Source organism: Anopheles funestus, chromosome 2RL, assembly GCF_943734845.2.
Source record: "Anopheles funestus chromosome 2RL, idAnoFuneDA-416_04, whole genome shotgun sequence".
Taxonomy (NCBI): Eukaryota; Metazoa; Arthropoda; class Insecta; order Diptera; family Culicidae; genus Anopheles; species Anopheles funestus.
Window position 1 is genome coordinate 100425485 of NC_064598.1, and position 26025 is coordinate 100451509.

The 26025-nt window shown below is 40.9% G+C and overlaps 1 protein-coding gene across 5 annotated transcripts in view; it reads right to left on the reverse strand.

Moving 5' to 3' along the window:
- LOC125763350 (mitogen-activated protein kinase-binding protein 1) overlaps window positions 1–26025 on the reverse strand; it is a 98836-nt gene that overhangs the window by 45185 nt on the left and 27626 nt on the right. For 2 of the 5 annotated variants that reach the window (XM_049426398.1, XM_049426394.1), the window contains exons 2-3: window positions 16729–16986; window positions 27–1291 (exon numbers count right to left, since the gene is read on the reverse strand). Coding sequence is in view for 2 of the 5 variants with exons in the window: in XM_049426399.1 (XP_049282356.1) it covers window positions 16729–16797 (69 nt within the window). In the remaining 3 variants the exon portion in view is untranslated. Of the gene's footprint in view, window positions 1–26; window positions 1292–13447; window positions 16669–16728; window positions 16987–26025 lie in introns of those variants that run through there. The other 3 variants (XM_049426395.1, XM_049426399.1, XM_049426397.1) reach the window with 3 other exon arrangements.

Here is a 26025-nt window from a genome sequence, read left to right on the forward strand (position 1 = left end):
CATTTTTCTTAAAAATAACAACGCACATATTTTACACTATTGTTATGGACACTTTTATAATATTTTTTCTCCATCCTTGCCTTAATTTGTATCGAAAGTATGTTGATTGTTCTTTTAATTAAACATTTGATCCGCGATTCGATTCGCGGATCCTCGCGAACTCGCTTCGAAGTTTACGTCTTCGTCGTCGTCGTCGACCGTTCCCGTTAATGGTTGGCGTAGAATTGTGAGATGACGCGTGCACAACAGGCCACGATCCGTGCGCAACACACGCAAACCACACAACTACGTTGTTGGTCGTGGTTATGGTCAACCGGGCTCTCTCGTCTCTCCGCACCGACGCTCTTTCTGTATGTTTGCGTGTGTGTTTGTCTACTGAAAGGTACGCAACACAACATACTACCGCGGACAAGATCGCGGACTATGAATGGAATAGATACTCCCCGAGAGCTCGCGCTTTAGAGGGTGGAAAAACGAAATACATCGTGGTGTTAGTGGGGGTGAGCTGTTGGTTTGTTTGTGCTCTGTGTTGTTGTTTTCTTAGGCGCGCGTTAAAAGGGTAGTGGTTTCACACGACGAACCAACGGAAAGCCCACATGATGCTTGGGGGGCTTCAGTTGTTGGTGTGTAAATGTGGTCGGCCAGCATTATGCTTCCAGTATACGGTGGTGTGCGTTGGTTCCTTCTCCAACCCCTAGATTGAGCTAGATATCGCTGACACGACACACCGAAAAAGCTTTGCGTGGACTACGTTTCCTCTCTCTCTCAATGCGATTGACTGTAAATGTAGCATTGTAGTATGATTGTAGGTGTTCCGTTGTTACCTTGCTGTCGCCAGCTGTTTTGCAGATGTGTTTTGCTTACGCAGCATACGCACTTTTGCCATTTAAATAAAAACATGTACCCTAAGCAAAAAAAAAATCGCATGACTTAAATACAACTCCAATTAAATTATCTAAATTGCATAACAATTAAATAAATTATTTAAAAAAACACACACAGCACAATCTCAAACTGTTCCCAGTGTTCGATGAATAAAACATGACCCATCCAACCGAAAAGGGGACAAGAACGTTTGAAAATTTTGCGCACTTTGATGTGCCGGTCACAATTTGCAAAGATGACTAACTAACAATAAGAAGCAATAGTTTTATGATTAAAGCATTGACTCCATTTAACGCTCGATTTACGTCCCAAACCTGGTTTTGCGCCGGCTTTCCATCTAATTTTCTTCATTCAGAGTCATTTTCCAATTATTGCTCTAGTGTCGTTCGGTGTGAGAATTGCTTACCTGCAAATGGAAGAAATAAAAGAAAATGGTTAATATTTATGTTTCCGACATGGTTCACCGGACGTGCGGCGGTGTTTGGATTGTGAACATTCATTTCAGCACGAGCGCCCCAACACATGGGAAGGTGTTTGAAGATATATTAATTATAAATGTGTTGAAATTTTAGACCGAAATGTCGATAATACGCTTTACTGATTTCGTCTAGAGATAGGTGGACGGTTTGTTTTGTATCTTTTTGTGAGAAAGTGCAATCAAAGCCATCGTGAAAAAGCGATAAAATTTATTAAATGGGATGTACAGTGAATATTTAGAATCAGTTTTGGATTGAAACTAGGTACTAAAAAATAAAATTGGCCATTTTATACAGAAGAACTCGCAGAAGAAGGAGATATACGGTTAGTCTTAAACCTACGCAGAAACAACCATTCTTACAACGCATTTTGACCAACTTTTCCAACTTCAACTCCCAAAACATCTGCGGAAGTTGTGCCTGAAGCGAATCAATGATCACTTTGCTCGCCATCAATGAGGTCTCTCAGAATTATTTTTTCTTCCAATTCTTTATACGTCAACGTAAAGCTTCTTTTTCCTTGATTGAAACACACACAGCAAAGAAAACAACCGAGTGGTTATAATTTTACGCAAATTTACTAACTTCAACCAGACCATTGCGCCAATGCCAATGCATATGCCGGCGCTGAGGTCATGGTGAAGGAATCACTTCACACTTCTGATGCTTTTTATTAATTTTGGTTCCACCACCATGACTGGCAGAGGCGGTTTACATTTTTCCTCGAAGACTTGCGTTGCGGCCAACATGCATAGGATGTGAGTGGAGTTATTCTGTTTTGGCTGTAGGTTTTTTTTTTGGGTTTGGGGCAACGAACTCACAGTGTTCTGCAAAGCTTCACGCATTCGTGCGCTGTCACTGTCCGTGACACTGAGCTCGTGTTTTGGCTGACAGTAAGTTCGCTGCTGCTCGAAAGGTGGAAATGGTAAAGAAAATTTCGTACGTGTGCCGAAAAAGCAGGCAGACAGACAGAGAGTGAGTCAGTGAGGTGTTTCACACACCGGAAGTTTACTTGCAGACGATGGGTGGACCGTGAATGTTGGGGCATAGTCGTAAATAAAATGATTGTAAAATAACGCTCGGACGGATATAACGACGGTTGTAAAACGGTAAATTTGGTATATTGTTTGTTTTTGAAATTGTGTTAGTTTGGAGAATCATAAATATAATTTTGATTAGATTAATTGTTTTTTTTTAACATAAACCTGTTTATAACTAATTGAGTAATTGAATAAGAAAAAAGCGTTTTAAAATGCACAAATATGAGCTAGAGTAAATCACTTTTATGCTTGACAAAACTAAGACATCATCACGGTCGTCTTACGATGATTAGCCGGCAGTGAGCAACACCGAATCTTTTCTTGGCACATTTGTTATTAACAGAGAGAAGAAGAAAAAAAAGCAAAAATAAAAGAACAGAGCAAACAACACTCATTTACATAACACACAAAACGTTGAACGATAAGAGAAACCCCGGATGAAGCACGTTTTGGGGTAGTTTTTACTCATGATCGTTCGTAGCACGCTGGTAAACCACACTAACTGGTAAACACACGGCAAAAATGCTCGTTACAAAACTTACTTAACATAAAAAAAGGAGGAAAAAAATCCACACACACACACACATTCTTCATGTAGAATTGAAAGCCTTCTGTTCTCTTGGGGGGTACAACACAGCCTCCAGTGGGAATTTTCATTCGCCGCAAGTTCCCCTTTAGTGCGTTGTAAATATTAAAGTACAAATGGAAGTAAATGAACAACAACTGAAACTCCTCTACCTAGCGCAGCGGGCTAGCATGCAGCCAAGTAAGGGAAGGCACTGATATGCTTACACCCGAGCCGGAATCATACTGTTGTACGTGCGTGGAAAAAAACAACGCTCATGGAATGTAAGGAAAACCATTTTCATGGCCATTGAAGCAAATTTGCTAGAACGTACAGCAGCTGTGTACGAAAAATCAGCCTGCCGGAAGATGCTGTTTGATTATTTTTTTAACACCTGAAACGAACATTTCCACAGCACTCTACCGACCACAAAAATGATGTTCCGTTAGGGAACGTGTAACTGAATAGCGGATGATGAGAACGCTTAGAAACGCTTATCCGTTTACTTTACGCGATTCTTTCTCTAGCATTCGATACAAGTAAAATCACTTTTGGTAAAATGTTAATGTATTATTATGTATAATATTCTATATAACAATAATTCTAAATTAAATAAATCAACCTCCAAGGTTAATAAATGCATTTCTTGAGTACCAATGACTAATACGTCTGTTTTCAAAAATATGTTCCATTTTCGCCTGCCTGCGTACTATACAACAACATGATTGACATTGATCGATTGACCATTTTACTATCCAAGTGCGGCGGCAAGCAAACGCGAAAACAAAAACGCTTTCAAAACATTTTGCTCAGATCTAACGTCGAACCGGAATTGCAAACTCTCCATAGCTCTATTTGCAGTGGAGAACAAACTAAAAAACTGCATAATCCTACAAAACGAAAAAAAGGTGTTTGTGACCGCCACCTCCACCACCATCAGAGTGAGTGGGTGGACAAAAGGCATTGGAATGACTTACTCAATTAGCTCAATGAAGCTGTAAGCAAAACGATAGCGGGAAAAGAGTTTGGGCGGGTGTTTGTGAGGTTAGACAATTTAATTATGAACTGTTGTGGTTAAAATAATTGCTTCAAGTATCCGTTTCAACAGTTTCGCCATGAGGTAGAATGACGGAAATACGGACGCACGGTTCGGGTGTTCAATATCGAATTATAAACCCACCCTTAATGTCAGATAAATGCAGACAGACAGACACCGGGACGGATGAGGAAGGAAAGACACCACGGAAGGTGATGGAGGCTTCTAGCAGCAATATGAAGTGTCACATAAAGTTCGCAAAACGAGTGACCTAGAAGTGGTCCTATTCTATCAAGAGTTAAACTTTAATCGATATATTAAAGCAAAAAGGGATGCTCCAAATCCAAGTGACCTTTACATCAATTGTCACAATCAAAGGAATTATTCTGGTATAACAAAATATAAAAAGTATTGAATAAGAATTGCAAATCTGTTTATCTGCAACAAAAGTATATGTCCACGATATTTCATGACTGAGCAAGAAATCGAAAATGAAATTTCACTTTCGTTTGATTTCGCACATCATACAATAAGAAGCTTAATAAGAAGCAGACTGACTACCTCACACTATACAGATCGTGTCTTCTCAACGGGTAGGAAAAGGGTTTCTTTCTTGTTAGTTCATTACAAACAACCACTCCCTTTACTGGTGAGTTTTACTTCGTGACGTTCCACTTCATCCCCGTCGCTGGAATCTCCTCCATTTTGGAATGTTCCTTAAAAGGGACCGAAAGACCACCTTATGCTGTCTTCCCCTCGGCCGCCGCATTGCATCCAATGATCATAGAGCCTTGCGACATATATTTATTCGGGGCCACCACATTCCTGCTGCCTGTACCATTTGGCGCACATTTCAGCGCTTCAAGCGACAATAACACCACCAGCGCCATGACGCTGACGATAGGAAGAAAACATAAATCACGATCACGAGAGAGGTGATCACTACGGGGCTCGCACCAAATCGGTGGGTTTCACAAAACCTTAAATGGAGCGGCTGTGCTGCGTGAATAGCCGGCAAGGGTGGTAAGAATATGTTGAGTGGAGTACCACAAAAAAAGCGAATAACCGAAAAAACATACAACACATACAACATGCAATAAAATCATCGATTTCACTTTCCTTTTGAGGTGGGGAGATGAAATGTCTAAGCTAAGGCGCAAGCAATTCAATACCCACCCTACCATCGCATCCAAAAAGGCAGACCCGTGTTCAGCCGATCGTGGAAATGATTTCGGCGACAAGATTAGCGGCTATTGAAGAAAATGATGAAAAATCCAGCTGTGCCGCACGATTCCCAAACAAAACACAAGAGAACACTTCCAAAAGTTATTAAAAACATTTCGCATGCACTCGTTGGAAAGTGGGTGAGTTGGGGGCACAATTCAGGCTGGAACATTTTTACAATTTAGCATAGAAAATATGTGGAAGACCACCGAGCGAGTTGCCCGTACTGATCACATAACGAACTCAAATAAAATCCACAAAAACAGCTGTGCTTCTCGCGCCAGTCAGTGTGTGAAGGAATTTCAATCATTTTCTGTGATTGAGAAAATTGTTCCTAAAATTGTCCCAAAAAATGGTTTGTACTCCTGATAGTACATACATTTATGGCACGTGTTCCAACCCTTACCTTTTGAGGGAATGGCAGAAAATGAGAGGATACTGATTACCGGAAGTAATCAAACTTCCGGCACAGCCAAGTGCAACGAAGAAAAGCGAGGTTTGCAATTTATGGGGTGCGCTTCATCGCTGAAGAGAACCAAGGCGAACCGAAATATGGAGCAGATTGTGCGATTATTCCTCCCAACGCTGCTCCTCTTTGGGGGGAATGCGAATCTTCAATGACACTTGTTTCGCGTACTTACGGTCCCCGCACGATTTACCAAACGAAGCGAATTGGCAGCTTGAAGTATGCGAGCAAGAATTCCATTACCGTCAAGTGGGAGTTCTAGCAAAAAAAAAGCTGACACAAATTTTCAAGAACCTTTCTTTGCCTTTTAAGCCGTTTTCAGATGTTTCTGCGCAAAGCGCGAATAGTGGTTATTTATGGAGAATATATTTTAAGCGGGTTGGCTACTTAAAATAACGTCCAAAGACGTAATTGAAAGTGAAGATTAAATGTGTGTCAGCAGCATAGTGTTGCAGTGCAAATTAATTGAATGATTAAACCATTGTTTTTACGAGCTTTGTCTTTATTTTATGTATTATATTGTCTTGAAGAATAAAATGTGATGTGGCCAAACTATTCATCAATTAAAAAAAAATTGTTCCCGGTCCCGATTAAACAACAATCAAAGGAAAAAAAATTGGAATGTCAACAATCCATTATACAATTTGAAATCAGATCTCTTTTCACGCCAAAGACAAACCACTGGACTTCGAAATATGGTTCAACCTTCCTTGGCCACACCTAGCACCATGGTGCACGATCCACACCCCACAAAAGAAACTGGAAAGATTTTTCTTACGAATGTCACATTCGTCATCGCTAGAATGCGTTTCGTTCTGCTCGGTAGACGGAGGAATGTTATCCGAAACCACGAAAAGACAAAATAAAAAATAAAAACAAACATCGGCACGAGAGAACAAGGTGAGTATCGGTGGTTTGTATTTCCTCTGTCAGATACAACAATCTGGCCTCACTTCGCTTGACGGTTTGTTCCTTGCAAACAACAACGGCGGCGGTGTGACGGGTTTGTTGCCTCACCTTATTAGATTATCCGCTGCTTTTTTGGGGTTTAAAGTCATAAAAAATGTCTCGCGAGTTGCGTCGTCTGCAACTCAATGGTAACGCCTAGAAGCAACCTTTTCATTAGTTTACGGACGCCAACATCGCGAGACAATCGGGGGAAAGAACGACGATCGCCTTTCTTACGGAAGTGTATAATGAAATATGCTCGGTGGCAACTTCGTCATGGTACAGCCATTATGCAAATTAGCACACTAAACAGTGCACCAAAACCATTCTCCTGTTAGCATACGGCAATGCAAACGGTTAAACAAAATCCACTTACTACACCGAATGTGCAAAGTCAGCCAACAGTATTTTAAGCCCCCTCGCTGTTGGAGCTCCCTTCCTGTTCGATGGAATTTAATAATTATAGCTTCCGATTATGATTAGAATTTAGCGATTGGTACCGGTTTGTGCAACACTACTTTGTTGCAAAAGCAAAAACTACGCAACGGTCTGCCTTTCGTGATTCCAGCTACATATGTATGTGTACGAAGTGAGCAATTTTGATGATGTTTTTTTTTTCTTAAGGTTTTAGCTATTGCTTTGTAACATATTATTGATTCTACTTTTCAATGTACGATGTGCGTGTCGAAAATGAACAAACAGTTCGCCCATTTACACGAAAACATTTGCAGTGCGTTCTTCGTAAACTTGCCCACTTATCGTTTGGATTTTCGCGTATTGGAAACCTTTTTTTCATCGTTTGCAATTATTTTTCAACTACAATAAAAATTGAATTTAATTCATTGATTTGACCAATTTTCCGTCAGTGTGCAAGTAAAGCATGACGATAATTATTTTCGTGATTTTCAACCACGTGCGCTTTATTAGGTGAAATTTCATCAATGAAATTAAAATCAGCTTAACGTACAAAAATTAGACGATGAAAAGTGATCCATCAAATAGAAAGTGCGCCCAACAATGGAACGATCTTCCTTCGCTGTTGGCCAAAAAATGCAAATGCACCATTGTGCACCACGTGTTTGCATAATGGAGTAGAAGAAGGAGGAGTAGCCGTAGTCGGACAAGAGAAAGATATAGTTTCATTTCTTCCATCACTAAGTTCCTCTATGGCCATTAAAATCCCTAAATAATGAAACTAAAATCGTGACCGCTAACACCTGAGCGACCCATTATTTAGTGCCAACGTTTGATTAAGACCTGTGGTAAGAAAAGGTAATCAACTTCCTCTTATGCTTGCGCATAATCAGACAGTGAAGAGCGGTGAAGAAAAAAATGACTTAAAAGCTTTACTGAAAGATTGTTATCGTTGCACAAACCTAATGAATTTGCCGACAATCGGTGAAAAACGACACCCTAGCGAACCCCGCAGGCTGTGGTAGATTGCGTTAATGATGATGATCGATGGCAACGAAAATTAGGCAAGATATGTTAAATTTACCAACTCGCTGCGTCTCTTGTAAATTCGTCGGTACCGAATAGGTGAAGACATTGTACACTACAGCACACTGATATTGATCAGCAAATCGGTAAATGAAGCATAACACGCTACGAGTCGTGTGGCCCTTTGTAAATGGTATGGTTCGTTTGTTCGGATCAAATATGTCGTTACCTCATCTGGGAGGGAATCAGATCAGATCGTATTTCATTACACAACGGACGTAGTTCGAGCCTATTCCTGGCAATATACAATAGTAATTTGAAATCTTATCTCACAACAATAAAAACGCGATACAGAACAGCATTAGTAAAGTCTCACGAAATCTTCAAAATAACATATGAAATGTCAAGAAATTAAAGCATTGAATCCAGCCTGTTTGGTATAGAAAATTGATAGAGACGAAATTAATAGCTCTATAAAATGTTAAAAATGCAAAAAAGTGGTTCCACCGAAGCAACAGTCGAAGTGTTACATTCGGATACCGGTTTTCGGCAGGTCTTAAATTATGGTAACGAAGTCGCCTCCTAAACCTTGCTCATGCATCAATGTATTTTCAAATGCGTACAGAAACAGGTGCCAGAATTACCAATGGAAAGAAGCTTCCGAGACGGTGAAAAACAAAGAAATCGATATTCATTTTATTGCGTGTATTTTTTAACAATTGATTTTTAAAAGAACGATTTACCATGTTCAGCTACTTGTTTGTAGTTCATACACGTCTTGAAAGACGAAGATTCTTGATTGTGAGATACGAGATGAGGATAACCTATTCTGGCTCAAGGAAAGCTTCCGACACGCTCGGAATGCACTTTTCCAGTCTAGTCACGGAAACGCATCCCACGCGAATAAGTGCAGACAGAGGCCCGCTCATACACACACACAGACATATGTCGAATCACCTTCCTCTTTTGCGAAGATCATCAAAATGCAAATTTCAAGTGCACTTTGCCACCTCAGTTGGAAAGCTTCAATAGCGCTGTTCGCGTCTGTCGGTTGTTCGCTTACAAACACCATTCTTTTATTACATCCATTTCACTACAACTACAAGGTGAATAAAATGCATCCGAACGCAAGCGGCAAAGTGCACTTCGGCAGGCAATATGATTGATAGTGCGTGCTTTTTGGGGAGATTGAATGCTGAACCAGTTTTCAATGTACTTCCCCAAGATGCGCCTTCAAGGGTAATAAAATTTAAATTTGAATGGCACACCGACAAGGAAAACTTAATTCATCCCAGTATTATTGGGCTAGCTTCACTATGGAAATAAGGAGATACTATAAAATTGGAACGAATACCTATATCTTCATAATTAATCAATTTAGACGATATAGGATACAGGGAAACGTATCAGCAACACTCACTTCTTCTAAAATTCAGGACAACAAGCTAACTTTAAGCTAAAGATCAATATGTCTAAGAGAACAAACCTCTCCATCGAGATCTGGAGACTTGAGAAATGAACAAACCAAAAAAGCACACTACACCATAAGACTTTTTGTCTCTCACTGCCGCCACGTCAAAGATAATTAACGACACCGATCTCATTTGCATTCGGTTTCAATCATTGCACCAAACCACGGCCAGCGGAGCAAATGATGAATGAAGAAAAACCCGACCTGACTTTGGCAGCAGTAAATTAAGGAAAGCAGGCACTTTTCTACAGTCGGAAGCGTAGAAAAGGCGACGGTGAACGCAATAAACCTGACAGCCGCCAGTCAATTAATTGAGAGAAATGCAATCCAATGCGGCTGCGACCCCGGACACCCGGCCATAGTTGTGACAGTGACGGAAAACTTCACCCCAAAAAAAAGGTGTCTTTACAGATGTTGCAGCAAGTTGCAGCTGCAACACAAAGGCGTAAATGCACTAAACGTATATGTTAATCAGTGCCGTTGAAAGGTGTTGAAAGCTGCCTTAGAAGAATGGCCGCGTGTAAACCTACACATTTCTTATGCTTGTGATAGGGGGAGAGTTAGAAGTTTAATAAGTGCGCAGGGCTGTTTGTGGTGTTGTGGTAATGTCCATTCTCATATGTCAGCAAACCAGAGTGACCGTGTTAGGCAAGGACAGTGTTTGGGCGATGCCGGTTATAGCCAAGGATGGCATTGAGTAGTAAAGCAAAAAGCAGACAAGTGTCTTAATTATTACCAAGGCATTACCAAGGCAGTACATACTAACCTACAACTAGAAACCAACTGCTAGATGGGTAGAGTAAGTCTTATACATTTCCTGTTTTGTTAAATACTTAGACAATTTCTTTTGGTGCGGTCTCATTGTCTAAAACCTTGGAGTTCCTTTTGTAACATCAAAGTTCTTGGATCGACTCAAGCTATCCTCTTCAAGAAGAACAGAATGTCCGGCTGAATGAGGCTCCCGAAACAGGAGAACTAGATCTCCATTTTTTCTCGCACTGGTCACCTAATCTAGGACACCTTGGATTTCGTCATCAGGTCACGTTTTCTGTGAGGTCTTCCCCATATTACACGAAAAACCTGCAGACCATACAGGGATCATAAGGTTAGGCGTTGCTACGAATTACGACAAGACGTTACGACCGAAGCATATCAAAAACTGGGAATCTAGAGCAAAACCTATAACCCAAACCCACCAATCAACCCGAATGGAACTGCACTGTCCGAGAAATTGTACGACAAAATAAACCTGATTCCCACTCGAGACACATTCCTGTTTGTCGCTAGCAGTATGACTGATTTCGGGTAGATGAAATGTGCAGTAACACATGTTGCTGGGAATGGACTCAACTACTGACTACTCCGAGGGCGGTGGTGACAGCAACACCTGTAATTTACGCAACCAACAGCAATGTATCGCACGAACATGTACTGCTGCGTACGATTGAAAACCCGAGAGCAGTTTAGGTGTTGGATGAAATTATTATGCAGTGGAAAGCCTCTGCATTTCTGAAGGCGTAAAGTCGGAAGAGGTGAGAAAATGTCAACACTAAACAAAACTGAAACAAAATTTATGATTTAATCCAATTTGTAATGGTACATTTTCGATTAACAGACATTTTATTATCCCTCACTGCAGCTCTGTTTATGGCGTCTTAATAATAAAACTAATCTTTTAAATTAATTTCTACTCATCCATGACTTTGGCAACGAATCAAAACGCATCATAAAATGTTGCGAAAATTATTAACGTTCACACCTTACTACGCTTTACCATTCGGTAGTTTTATGCTGATGTTGCGGGTCACATTTACTACCTCGAGAGAAACGTCGTCACCGTACAACGGGGTTGATGATACCCACCATAAAACACACTTCACATACGCAAGTCACACACAAAAATGAGGTGACAACTGTTAAGGGACATGCGTTGATGCGTAAAAGGGTGGTTTGGGAGGGAGAGCAGGAGCAAGATAACAAGTTCGACGGCTCTTAGCGTTCTGCGCTACCTTTGCAAGACATTTCGGGGCCTATAAACTTTTTCCTGCTGTCATAATAATGTTCTACCGTGCCAGTTAGGTTATCGGGAGTGCTAGGGCGCCACGTAAAGGTACGGGGAAAAAACAGAAAAAGATGAAGAAGTGAACATACAAACACATCAAAACCGCTACACGATGTTGATAGCAACGAACAACCTTGCCGTGATGGGCAAGGTAAAAAAAACACACAATCAAGTATCGTTCGTTGGAGCCAAACATTTGGTGTTAAAATATCATTACAAATTATCACCTGCAGCGCCAATTTCTTCGGGACGTGTCATTGAAAGGAAAGCAAGCAAGGTCATGGGGAAGAAAAACCAAACTCTACTGTGTTCGATAAACCATGTAGTTGCGCGTGTGTTACTGACATCGGAATGGAAATAAATTATTGCCTCACTCGAATATTGAATTTTGAGTTATCAATCGGGGGATGATTTTCTGTGTCTTACGCCCACCCAACCATTCTCTCTCTCTTTTTCTGCTTCGCTGTTTGGATCCTCAGCTAATGAAGAGATAGATGGCAACGGAAACAGAAACAAAGACACTAAAGACAATCAAAAAATGAGAAAATCTTTTGCCACCAATTTTCCAGGCCAGGTAAAAGTAAGCTAATTTCGTGTGAGAAATCCCGGTTTCGTTTCAACCACAGTCCCACGGAGGCCCAATGGAACGACAAAAGAGCTCTGTAGGCTGGCAACACAGTACTCTGGAGGCTGGCAGGTTTGGGTTTAACGTTCGCTCATCTTCAGGGCCTAACCTCGAACCTAACCTTGTTTCTTTAATCACCACTGGGTGAAGGAAAAGCGCCAAAAACTAAACATAAAGCAGGGTAGCTGTGATTAACCAGTTGCATATCATGTTTTCTATTTTTTAACTAACAACCGTTGCAACTAGGCTTAAAATGATACTAGGTGGCGAGGGATTTTGATTCCTCTGACGCATCGTCTAATTGGTAATGCGCGTGCAATCGTTGAGTCTCTGATAAACTCGACACACATAGAGCAACCAGTAGGGCACTACTTGCGCCTGGTGTTGTAAAGTGAATCCAGCTCTGTTGTGGGAGAGGAAGTCAACATTTCGTTAGCAGTTCGTCAGGTTAATTTGTTCCGAGCTAATAAAATCTATTTGTACAGTTCATTCTTGCTTGTCAACGAAGTGTTTCACAACGTCAATTAATTTCATGAGTTAATCATTAACGCCAATCTTCTGGGTGGGCGACACAGATCTTCGTTACACGACACGAATTAGCATGGTTGTATCTATTGCCTTTACTCATTCCTTTATTGTCCGTGGTATGGTTTTTTTTGCAGCCAAACTATGGCAATTTGATGACAAACGCTTTATTTAATCGTTCCAGTTAGTTCCACAAGAATGATTTCATTTTAATTATGTCTATAAATGGTTCCAATAACAATAGTTCCGATTTATACGCCTAAAATTATAAAAATTTAAATGCAAAATATTCCAAATTTTAGTTTAGTTTATTCAACCAAAAAAAGCCTCTCCAGTGCACAGTAAACGTAAATAAAGTCCACTGAGTACACCGTATTACATAAACAATCGTTCAACGATACCCGCACAAGGTATTTACAACATCTTGAAAATTGCCCACAATTTGTCGAACATTTTTATCCGACAAAATTGTACCGAAACTAGCGATAACATGATTGCACCCTCAACAGTGTACGGCTGTTATAAACTGTGTTACTATCATAACACCCACTACACGGGCATCGCACAGATTAGGTTAGTAGTGTGTGGTGTGTGGAAGCCAATGACTGTAACTCAATTCACCTATCAAATAATATAGCTTAGGACTAAACATCAGAAGAGTATCATTAACTTCGTTGCACTTACTTGATCACAACGGATGTAATCCATGGTTAAATGTAGGTTCATACTGTGGTTGAATTTATGTCGGTACACCAACACACATTAGAGGGGACAGGTTGACACAAAGATCATTTTAAAATGATTTTCTTCTTTTTTCTAACTTTGACATTTTGTACAACACGTCACAAAACAAATTCATCCAGAGGATGCTTTTATGGATCATTTTCTTATTTTCTCAATTGATTTCACGTGCGATTTTAAAACGAATAATGACACACTGATCTCCACTGAATTTCGCTTCATTCATCGCTATTAGAACGGACACTATTTATAAACTTTCCACACCACGTAACAGGACGATCAAGAATCGATAGCATCCGATACGTGCCACATATACACGTCCCACAATGCAAACACTGTCAACAGGAGGTGTATTATATTTTTATTTTTATTCACACTTTAACCCATCCCGTTGAGGAAAAGCTTCGTGGCCGACACTGGCTTGACACTTTCACTTCAACTTAAACTCATCCACCACTTCTAATTGAGGGGGTTTAGCTCGACCCAAGAGAAAGCTTTCCCATTTTCCACTCGATCAATCACCTTGCGAATGGCATTTCCAGATTGAGCAACAACGAATTTTGCGAATATTTAGTAACTGTGATGGTTGGGTAGCTAATATAACGCTTCTAAGCGTAACCGATCGTGCAGTTAGTTTGACTAACAACGGTGACGCTTAGTGTCAAATCACACTAACACACACGCGCACGTGTAAGAAGACCACGCTAATGCGCACTTTGGCAATGGAAGAGATGAGCACACTTTGACGCTTTTTAATCACATTTAAAACACATGTCATTCGCGATTTTGATTGCCCAACGATCGCCGTATATTGGCTTTGTTTTAGAATACATGATCACTTTAGCAGACGAAAGAATTGATCACAGTAACGCACGTGCAGTACACAGCACCGAAACGCATCTATCATACCGTCGCTAGCTGCGTGAACTTGCCAAATGACACCCACCGCACACTGACAGCCCCACAGCCACACTGTGTGTCCGGTTTCGGAGCACCAGATACTCAAAACAATCCGCCACACTATCAACAGCGACCGGTGCGGTACAAGTGAAGTGCGTCCGCAAGGAGAGTGGAAAGAGATTGTTCCGTTCCATTTTTTCAGCACCATCTCTCCTGCTCTTGCTCGCGAGTGTCGCTTTTACTGCGCATGCCCTGAGCACTGAGACTGATCCGATCTTGGGTCAGAGGTGGAGGGGAGACCGGGGAGGCAGGTGTGCTGCACTCTTCCCTTTCCTGCACTTAGGTACGATGCTGTTCGTTGCCAATCTGCTTCAGCATCTTAAAACACAATTGTCTTTCTCTTGAGCAAAAGGTGATCTTTCTATGGGTGATCTGCTCACTTCATGGTGCAAGAGTACGCATTATGTATTCCTCAGATTCTCCTACATACCGGCATCGAATATTGAGGTACAATAACACATTTTTAATAATTTTCCCTCTCCAGCGCTTTCTCGCTCTAACATCCCAGTTTGGCTGTTTATCACTAAAAAAAGGGCTACATTAATAATTATCTCCATCGAGTCGTTCAGGGGCAACAAACAACAAACTTTAAAAAAAGGGGTCGCCCATTTCCACTCTATCCGATTTTTCCGTCACGAAAGGGTTAACTTTGGGGCTAGAAAAGGCCACTTTTTTCGATCGTTTCTCTCCGAAATGCGATCATGTTGAGTTACCTATAACGTACACCAAATCAAACTCGACCCTTCCCTACGGCACTGCGTTATGCTTATGCTTTTAGGGGGTTGCGTGTTCGCGCACCAAATAAAAAAAAAACCTACTCCAATTGCAAAACGAAACGGATCGACGTCCTCCAACCCTTTCATTACTTCCTCTCCGATGTACTATCCATTAAGCTGACGTACAGTTTGTGAGAGTAGTGCTGTGTGAGCCTTTAGCGTTTATTATCAACCCTCATGATCAGCTGGTGATGGTTGCGCCGCCAACACCTTCCTTCTTCCACCCACCGGATGTGACCGGAATCGATGAAGGGAAGGGAAAAAATATGAAGCAGAAGAAGATAAAAAGAGCGGAGACCACACGATGCACAGGGTGCAGCAGTTGGCTTGCAATTAGGGGATCCTAAAATGAAACGTAATAACGGGGATCGATCGGATCGGAAAGGATGATGAATACTTTCCCTTTTTTTCGGCAAAGGGAGGTTATTTCACAGAGTTGCAACCAGAAAAGGAGCTCTCGTGCCATTACGTTATTTTACGTGAGTGTATTGGTGTATGGGGATACACCAATTCATATTTTGCAATAAATTTGGTAGATTAAATTCATAGAGGAAAATGTTTTCTTCTTACATAAGTGAACACAAAATATTGTAAAAATTCTGTGTTTCTACATAAATTTCTGTACATAATTGAACCATTTATAAAGCACACGCCGATAACGATCCTCAACATGGCATCGTTTATGGCAGCACTATTATGCTGTGCCTCACTTAGTCATCGAAAAGAAATTGACGCCCACCAGAGTGAATGAAAATGAATATTCGGGCATCTACTGAGGGCGTTAGTAAAGGAAGCAGTCCAAGATCGAATACATCTGCAAACAGGTTTCATTTCTTCACTTTCCTTTTGTAACTATGAATGCCACCGGCAAAAAGCCTGCAAAAATTTCCCCCAACCAAGCGGTACACTTCAAGGTCATTTGGGAAGGTGCGCCTTGCATAACCGTGTACATAAAGCGAAGGAAAATCCAGCGCAAAGGAACGCGATTTATTAGAAGGTACAACATGGCAGACATCGTTTGGCAACGATTTATGGGACCGATTTACGATAACTACAAGCAGAACAGGAGGAAAATAAATTCCCAAAGTGTGAAACAAAAGCGTTTTGGACAGATCTTATGATGAAGTATGAGAGTTATGAGATATGAAACCGAATACATTTTGGACTATTTTCATACTGAAAGTAGTATACATTCTTAAGAGAAAGAATATATAAACGAGAAGGGAAACTTCACTTCAAAAACATAACTTTAAGTCTGTAGTAATGCATTGAGAATTATTTCTTAAAATATAACTAATATTTATCGTCATTTTTTATATTTTTTTTCTTCAAATTTAGCCTAATGCGTCATTTACATGCGCAATAAAATTAGTAAAAATATTGTACTTTCAGATAATGGTGCGCAACACAAAACTGTTATACTAACGAGTGTGTTATACGAGCCGTATTACACCACACGTTCGAGACGCGCTTAGCCAAGACACTTACCCTGTTGTTCAAGCCTTCGTAGTTCTTTCCCCGCTTCAGAGAGGGCGCTCGGATGACGACTTCATTCATTTTCTTTACACTCTCTGCCACAGAACAAACGGAATAGAAGAGAAATGCATGCGCTGACTCAGTACGGTTTTGCACAGGAGACAATAAAGTTTGTCAACACATATTGCGCAATTAACACCTTCTTTAAACCACTTGTTACATGCGCAACGAACACTAAACAAACACTAGTTTTAATGTAAAATTATAAACCTAATCAATGAGAAATTAATTTTAATTTAAGACGTTAAAAGATTTTAGATTATTTACAACACATTCGAACACAAGTTAAATTGCACATGAATCATATTTCTTCATTATCTCTTCATCGTCAGTTTACGGCTGCACGATAATCTCCTGCACACCAATCAACGCCAAACGCCGAAGAATGCAGAATCTGAAAGTAAAACAAACCGGAAAGGAAGAGAGTAAAAGGTTAAAACACACATTACTTAACGATAGACCGGATGTGATACGTCTTAATTAGATCAAGTTTCGTGCGGCATTAGGGAAAAACAAATAAACCGCGGATGCGTTTTATAATCAATTTCCCATCGATCGATGATCATCGTCGATAAACGGAAACTACAACAAAGCGACAAAAGGAAAACGAAAAGATCATTGGAACGAACGACAGAACTGAAAACGCATTTCGTCCAACTAGAGCAAATGTTCTTAAACCGATTGATAGAATAAAGAAAAACAAAAAGACAATAAATAAACATGATCATTTCCGGTGTGGGTTCATTCTAGAAGGAACCAGTTTTTTTTTGTTCTTTTCAAAACATGAACGAAATCTTGAGTTTCTTCTCTTCCACTTGAGAATCTACCTTTTTGGCAAGTAATTCATCTCGTTAGCTTCAGCCTCATGGCAGCTTTGTTTGTGTGCCACTTTATGAGCGTCGAATGAAAGTAAAAAAAACAACGTGGAGAGCGAATTCGTTGGCCTCATCAGCACACAGTACCGATACGATTTCGCAACCTCTTACCAACTGCTGCTGGAATGATCGAAAGGGGTTGTAAAGGCGAAAAAAAGGTCAATCGCGAATTATGAACCTAGCAATAATACTAAAAAAAATGGTAGATGATAGAAGAGAGTAAAGTGGGAGGTCTCTTCTGGAAAAAAAGGAGAAATAAACAGCACAAAACAAAACAGATTTGGAAGGTAAGTAGTTAATGATTACGTAGACGAGAGCATTGACATAGCACTTGAGAGGTTGTTTGCAGATGTTTTGATAATTGTTATGAAACGTACCAGCGATCAATTATACAAACGAAATACATAAAATTAATAGCACAAAATATATATCAAAAAAACGTAAAGATGTAAAGTGAAATTCCATGTCAATCAGAAATGATTCGATCCTTGAAATTTCAATCTCTCGAAACGATCCGAAGGAGGCACGATTAAATCACTGAAGAGGAATGTAATCTGATTGCTACGCAATCAAGATGGACGCCTGCGGCACCGAGGAGTTGCACGAAAACCAGCACCAAAAGCTTTCCCTGCATTGACGGTACTGACCTACCCAAAAAGAAAAAGTGTAGGCAGTTATCGAAATCAACCAAGATTGGATGAAGATTTCTTGATTTCTTTTTACAATTCCCCCCTTGGTCTTCCTATTGCCATCTGTGCTCTGACCTTGTGATGACTTTCGATAGACGTTATTTTTTCCTTTGAATGGTGGTGTCTGAGAGGATGTTCCCATTCAAGAAAGTGGTCCTTTACCGGTAGAAAGTAAAGATTCACCCCGGTGAACATTAGGGTACAACAGGCACATAAGAAAAGAAAAATCCTTCTTGGCGGTGTTTTTTTGGGTGATTTTTCTTCCTCTATATTATCCATTTACATGGTCAAATGCTTGCTGCTGGGGTAAAGGAATTCGCAAATAAACAGTCCTTGTGCCGTTGACAGCTACGCAAGAATTTATGAAAACCATTCCGACAAAAATGGTTTCGGCTATGGCAGTTTCGGCAGGATTTAAGGGTGATGCTGCAAATGGTTGTCATGTCAGATGAGCCACATTATCTCACGCTTGAAAGACTCATACATATCCCACTCAATGGCCGTGTCGATTATGCTTACCCTTTTCTTTGAGTACACCATGATAAGAAATAAAAGCTTCCACGTTTCGAGCGCACACAAACATTAATTTCTTCCAAATTAACTAACCAGTCTGTAGACGAAACACAAATTTATAGTTTTGTTGATAAAGTTCAAATACTTCAAAGGAATTTAAATACCAATGTTATTAAAAGATTACAGAAATCAACCAGCAATAATCCGTCTCAGTAACGCACCTGTACTGATGCTAGTTTTTAAATTATAAAAACAGTAATATAAACAATAACATTTCTCGATAAGAGATAAAAATGCGTGCTAAGAAATCTTTTAATCAATACCTTACCAAACAACGCCGTAATGATACCCGGAGCAACTGGTGTGCTCTCGACCAAAGGTTAGTGACTTGCTGTAAAGATATCAGGGGGCTCCCATATCCCGCAAAGAAAACCTGTACATTCAGGAAGAATAAGTACAAAAACCGGTGCGTCATTATATTTTTTTTTATCATTCAACCACCTTGTGCGTACCGCGAACGCGTACGCAACCACACATGCCAGCTGTCGCGAGCGATCAGAACAATTCCGTTAACTGCGGCAAAGATACCCCAAGGTCACCGACGCTCGAGTTGCGTTAACGAAACCTGTTTTCTTCGCGATAAGCCTGCCCAATGGCCCGTCTGCGTACGGTGTTGGCCCCAAATACATAAAACCCGGCGTATGTATGCACCAAACGGCTAATGACTGTTTCAGGTGTTGTTTGCACACACGCTGATGCACCAGCGGATAAAAGAAGGCAAAAAGATGAAAGAAACGAACCTGACGCAGTTGCAGCGTACGGTAAATGGGTTCGTTTTCTGTTTAGTCTATTAGTGTGGTGTTGGTTTCCGTTCAAATAAAAATACTGTTTTTTTGCTTGTTTTAAACAACGCTGCAAGAACAAAGCAAATAAGCAGCTGGGAAAACGATTATTTCGCTCCTTTAACGAGTATTAATTGATTCGCTATATGTATTTGGAGTTTATAGTGTTGATGTGTTTATGGGTTTTTAAAGCAACACAAAGATGTGTCCATGATCCATACTTTATTTGCAATTTTAAATTGCCATATAAGGCTATTAGTAGGTGATCATTCTATGTACATTTTTTTTAGTATAAAATATATATAAAATAATAATAGTCATTCCAAAATAGTAACACAAATAAAAAACATAATGTATCTTCATCCGAAATCCCCACAAACACCACAAACCATAAGTGGCTAGGAAGGAAGCGCACTGACAATATAAATCATCCGCACCAAGCGTTTCTCGAACTGACAAACAAATCAATCAACCATCCAGCGACAGATAATTGCATTAAGCGCAATAATATTTATTATCCTTTATGTGTGCAACCCAGCGCGACTTCTTGGTGCAATTGAATTGTTTGCAGTCGACGACGACGGCGACTGACGATCGGTGGTAACAAATAAACTCGGATTAATCTTGCCTATATGGTGCAGCACCGCTTGGGAGGAAACGATCCGCATAAATGGTAATGCACATCGATCATGAAACTCCCCTCCCCCGGGTTAATGGATCAGTTAATTGCGGACAATGGGAAGTGGTGTTGTTAAGTTCGTTTATCCTGGATGATTCAACTTTGGATCTTATACGAACTTGGTAGTAAGATGTCTTTTTATGATATTAAAAATAAAATATTTTTATCATAAAACGCGATTTTACTTACATAAACTAAACAACGCAAAATGTTTCAATAATACGAAGCTTGAAAAATCGCTGTTACCATTTATCATTTAAAAGGTGAATAGCTAAGCAAAACAAGTGTTAACGCCAGCATCATTAGATCAATCAATCATGGCCATGGGAGGGGAACGAAATCGCAATAACCAATGGTTTCTCGATGTTCCACACAAAAAACTTCTATGGCGCCAAAGATCGTTCGTTCGACTTCCGTCTTTTAGCATAGCATAGAGTATGTGTGTTTGAATGAATGGATGGAACCCTGGTCAAGATCAACACAATAAGAAAATGTAATTTAATTAGCATATTTTATGTCAAAAAAAAAATTGATTGGCAATCAAAACATGTAACATCTGTCCCAAAAAAAATATTGAAAGCCATTTTTTCATAAAATTTTTCCTCCTCGACAGTGGTGTATAAAATTTCCTGATCAAATTTTCGTTTTTTTTGATCGAATCCCAACGAGGGAAATGACTTCCCTTTCATCCCATTTCGCATTATATCTGTGACTCTTAAAATCGCTTACCGCATTGCAGATGCAAAATTACACCCCTGGTTTACCCAAAACTCCCCCCAAAAACCCTCTTTTTTCATTCAATAGCCCAAACCTATTCCGTTTTCGCAAATTTTTGCGTGTTTCCTCCGTCATGTCTTTGATAAATCCCCATAATTGGTTATCATGGCCATCGTTAAGTTACGTAACAATTTCCACGGAGGAAAATCCATTTACTTTATTTTTATTGCTTGGCTGTTGTCGTTGTTGCAGCAACGATTTTCTCTTCCACTTTTGTTGCAAACATAGAGGAAGCTTTAATCCGATGACTATTCTCTCTTCCCGGTAGATCACCTAACACCTGAATATGGTTTGTATGATGATTGTTTAATGTTTAACGCATCGGATTAGGTTGCGAAAAATATGATGGCACGAAAACGGGGAAATTGAAATAGATGAAAAGCATAATGTGATTTGAAAATCGAACCGTTTCGTACACGCCTGAAATTGCAACCGAACGTAACATCAACAAAAAGTACAACCTCTTGATGGATGTTGATTTATTAAAAAAAAGTTAAAAATAAAACTAAACCAAATCATAAAGAAGTCACAAGACTTTCTCTTGCTGCCACGCTTAAAAAAAGAAAGAAGATTCATGTGGCGATTGTCCCGCAAACGCATTTTGCGGGTTGCATGGATCGATGAGCCAAAACAAAAGCACCTTCCCCATCCATTACCATCCCAGCTGGGACCGACTGGAATGAGATACCGTAATGGGGGGGAAAAAGAGCTGAAAATAAGACATTAAACGAGTGAAATGGACGGGAAATATACATCCGATTGATAGCCGGTTGCAACCCGTCCGGTACTATATCAAGATGGGAATGGCGCTGACGGTTGAGATGCCGTTGTCTCACCTCCACATTAAGTAACCACCAGCAAAGGAAATAATCACAGAAAGGTGCAAAATACGGCCACTCGGAAATTTCCCTTAATTTCGGTCACATAACGTTCGCAGGTACTTGCGGCATGCAGGACTGCCCCTGCCTTCATGATCACTACAAAAGAAACCTAAATCTTTACGTAGTCATTACCGAACCGTTTTTGGACGTCGTCTAGAGGTGTCTCTAAATCCTACCTCACTGATTGTTTGTTAATGTCTAATGGAACAGCACGGCTAGGTTCCTGGCTGAGAGTTTTTGCGCGAAGTTACCCGAAAGTGGCCACTTCTTTGCTCTATCAGCAACATGCCTTAACGAGCTGTCACACCGAGGGAGGTACTCTGCACACTGCTGCTACTGAAAATGATTCCAAAGCTCGAGAAAGTTTGTTTTCTGCCCGACATGACACCGTCCATTCATTTGCATACAAAAGCCGAAAGGGAAAACTAGACCAGACGTTAACGGTCGGTGTTGCCAGAAGGTGAACGCTTCTGAAACGGTTCCATTTGAATTGAACGCTGACCCATCATTAAGAGCAGGATTTATTTTGTCCACACGGATAGCGAACTGACACTGGTGGTGGTAATTAAAGGGTTCCGGACAATGCTCCAATAGGTTCGATAGATCAAGCTGAACTTGAAGCTGAGACCAGACAGTCGATCTACCGAAACACGCAGAAGAAATGCCCAAACCGGGCAGAGAACAACGGGTACAGGAATATCACACGTTTCGGTTTCCCAGTGCACCGGAAATGGACGAAAGTGAAAGTACTGAAAAGCGTACGAATCCGTGAAATTGATGCCTTCTTTGGTCCGCCTTGTGTACGATCGAAGGATGCTGAGGTACCCACGCGGAAAAGAGCCCAGAAGAAAGGAATCAGTGCCAGTAGCTGCGGCAACAAATCGTTTTACACAAAACGATACTCGATCGATATGAAGCCAACGCTAACAGGGAAGAAGTGGATTCATTTCCATTTAACGCATCATGCACGCAGTGAAAGGTAAGTAAAACTCCTCCGTGTGCCTTACGTCTATGCGTTCAATCTCCTGTTCATACTGTATTTCTGGAACATCACGAAAAGCATTTGCATTCGACAAATTTGCTTCTACAGAGTTGTGTGGTAGAGTTGTGGTCGAAAGGTAATAGATATGCGTATCATTTTCCGGTTTTCTCTAAGTTAGCTAAACATGGTAGAAAAACAGGACAGGTAAGGTCGACTCCACTCGCCGGAAGCATTGGACATCAGCTATCTTCATATCTCTTCTGCTACATGAGGATAAGGTTCATGGGGTTTATCTAGTATTCAATCACTAATCGTTTGACAGATTACCAAACCTCTTAGCGTGCATGTTTCAATAGCATGTTAAACAGCAAACTCGTTGCCATTGAGGTACAGAATAGACAGCGTACGATGCGACTCATATGGACTGGGACACTAATCCGGCTTGAAATTTATATTCTCACGCTAGTGTAAAGTTTCGAAAGATTAATTTTGTCCCTATTTTTATCTTCAACACAAATAAAAGCTAAAATCCCTTTTCGTGACGTTATCATCACCATTTGTATGATCCGCTTTGGTTGTGTCAGAAGATCCTACACTGTGCCAATTATATAACATTGTATCGGCAAAGGTCTAATGTTTCGGGGTTTTGCGTTACCTTCCAGTCATTAGAGCACAACTGCGCCGTGCAAAAAGGGAAACGTGATGCCCTCGGGTTCCGCCAATGCTAGCTGCATCACGCGGTCCAACACAAAGTGAGAAAAATGTTACGTGTTACTTTTTATACTAGACTGGGGAGGCAACAGTGCTATTCGAGATGCAGTTTCTAGTTCCCTGTTGGATGACAAAAGGAAAAATCAAACATGCTTTGATTTCCTAAAAAGCTTGTGGCTTCCAGCCTTTTGGGAAACGAGAATTTTGCAATAAATATTTATGATTTCCAATTCCTTTGCCGTTTTCTTTTGGACATTCAAATGGCACTCGACACAATATATTTGCATTACGAAACACACTCTTTTGCGCCGGTCCGGACGTACTCAGGGGTGGTTCTATGGTTGTCCAAAGTGCTATAGAGTCAAAAAATGTTGCATACATAAACTAGAAAACTATTTCTAGTCGATATTTATTCCCAAAAACCGGATCGGAACTATGCTTAACCGTTTGTGGAAAATCCAAACCAAACTCCATTGATGGCAGATTTTTCACTGATACAATCCTTTTCGATGCAACAATGCAGACGGGTGGTCAAGTGGAAAAGTCGATGGGTGGATTAAATTTATTGCCTTCGTGTGCGACCAGCTGGTCGGTTTTGGGGAATGCAAACGTCTCTTAGCACCATGTACCATACGGGGCGAAGTATGTCACTAGACATATAACCCATTTGCTCGGCGCCCGTACGAGACATTGTTTTGCACACAATCGATGAAACCGAAAGGCATGAAAAGAATGGCAGCACAAAATATGGCATACATTCCCGTGCACAGCAACATCATCACTATATTAGTAGCATGTTGTTGTGCGCACCAATGAGCAGTGTACACATATTAAGTGACATTCGGCCGTTGGTACTGTTTGGTATCCTTCCGGCTTCGGTGCCGATTAGAGGACGCCACTGACGACAAGGTAATGTACAAACTGGCGCCACCTGCTGTACTCAAGAAGGTTGAAAAAGACCACGACTAAATTCCAGATGGTTGGTTTACATCTCGCAGCCTTCATGGTAGCGTCAATAGGAATGAGAACAAATATTCGTTTCCTCTCATCACGGGGCACAGATCAAGTCAAGGTCGCTCCAAGACACTGGATGGCAGTCATGGAGACATGTTATTTATTTATTTAATAATCACTCGCGTGATTTCGGTTCGAGCAAAGGCCCCCAATGTGACGCTTCGGCTAGGATTACGCCATTCTTCGGTTTGAACGCGTCCCGAGGCCCGGCGATGAGAACACTTGGGAAATAGGAGGAGGAAGGTGACGAATGCTCAAGGGCTCACATAGCTTACAAGTAGTTATTTCTCTTGTGGAACACGGACATTTGTCCATACTTGGTATCGTAACCAGCCGGTTAGCATATCGTGAAGCGAACAAGAAACATCAACAAGATAAGCGTCCACAAGCGACGAACTTCCACTTCCATTTCCAATGGTGCTGTTTGTGGCTTTTTTTCTCGTTTTTCTCTTTCCTTGCCTTGAAAAACATAAAAAATAATGTGCAGAGATAATTCAGCAGATCAACACGGGTGAACCATCATAATGATGATGCACAAAAGCCCGTCCACCATCATCGTTTCTGCAGCAGCATTGGTGAATGGAATGTCTGTACGATCGCATACCACATACATACAATACACACGCGATCAAAAAGGCGTAATGTCATTTAGCAACTCAGCTGCATGATTTCAAACCGACCCCACATCATAAATCTCTACGAGCCAGCCTAGTTGTACGGAAAGGGCAAACCATTCAATCCAAAATTACACTGGCTGTGGTTACTAGGTCACACTACCGCTAGAGGTTCTTCCCTTCGTGTGCGCGTGTTCTAGCCTGGTCGATTACATAAAAATAAGCTCCTCTAAAAGCGCTAGCCACAAATTTATGCGAATTTTGCAACTCCTGCATGTGTTCGAAACGGAACTTGTTGATCGGGTTTGGTGTGACGTACAATAAAGCAATCGTCCACGACAACAACCACCACGACGACGAAGACGACGACGAGTTGCAACGGATTTCTAATCTAAATTTCAAATCATTCTTCGAAACGCGCGCCAAAATCGGCTATCGCTCCGGTAGCACCGTTGGATGTCTGTGGCTATTTTTTTCCTACCAAGTTGCAAATATGATACCAACCACCGGGTCATATATGCAGGAGGATGAAACCGTCCAGGCCACCATAGGACTGGCAAATAGCGTGTCCAGTTTTGGGTCCGTTCCGTTGCCATATCTTTCGGAATTAATTATTCGCCTGTCCGGTGTACCCGTCGTCACATGGCAAGGTAGGGGGGTGGTGGGAAATGA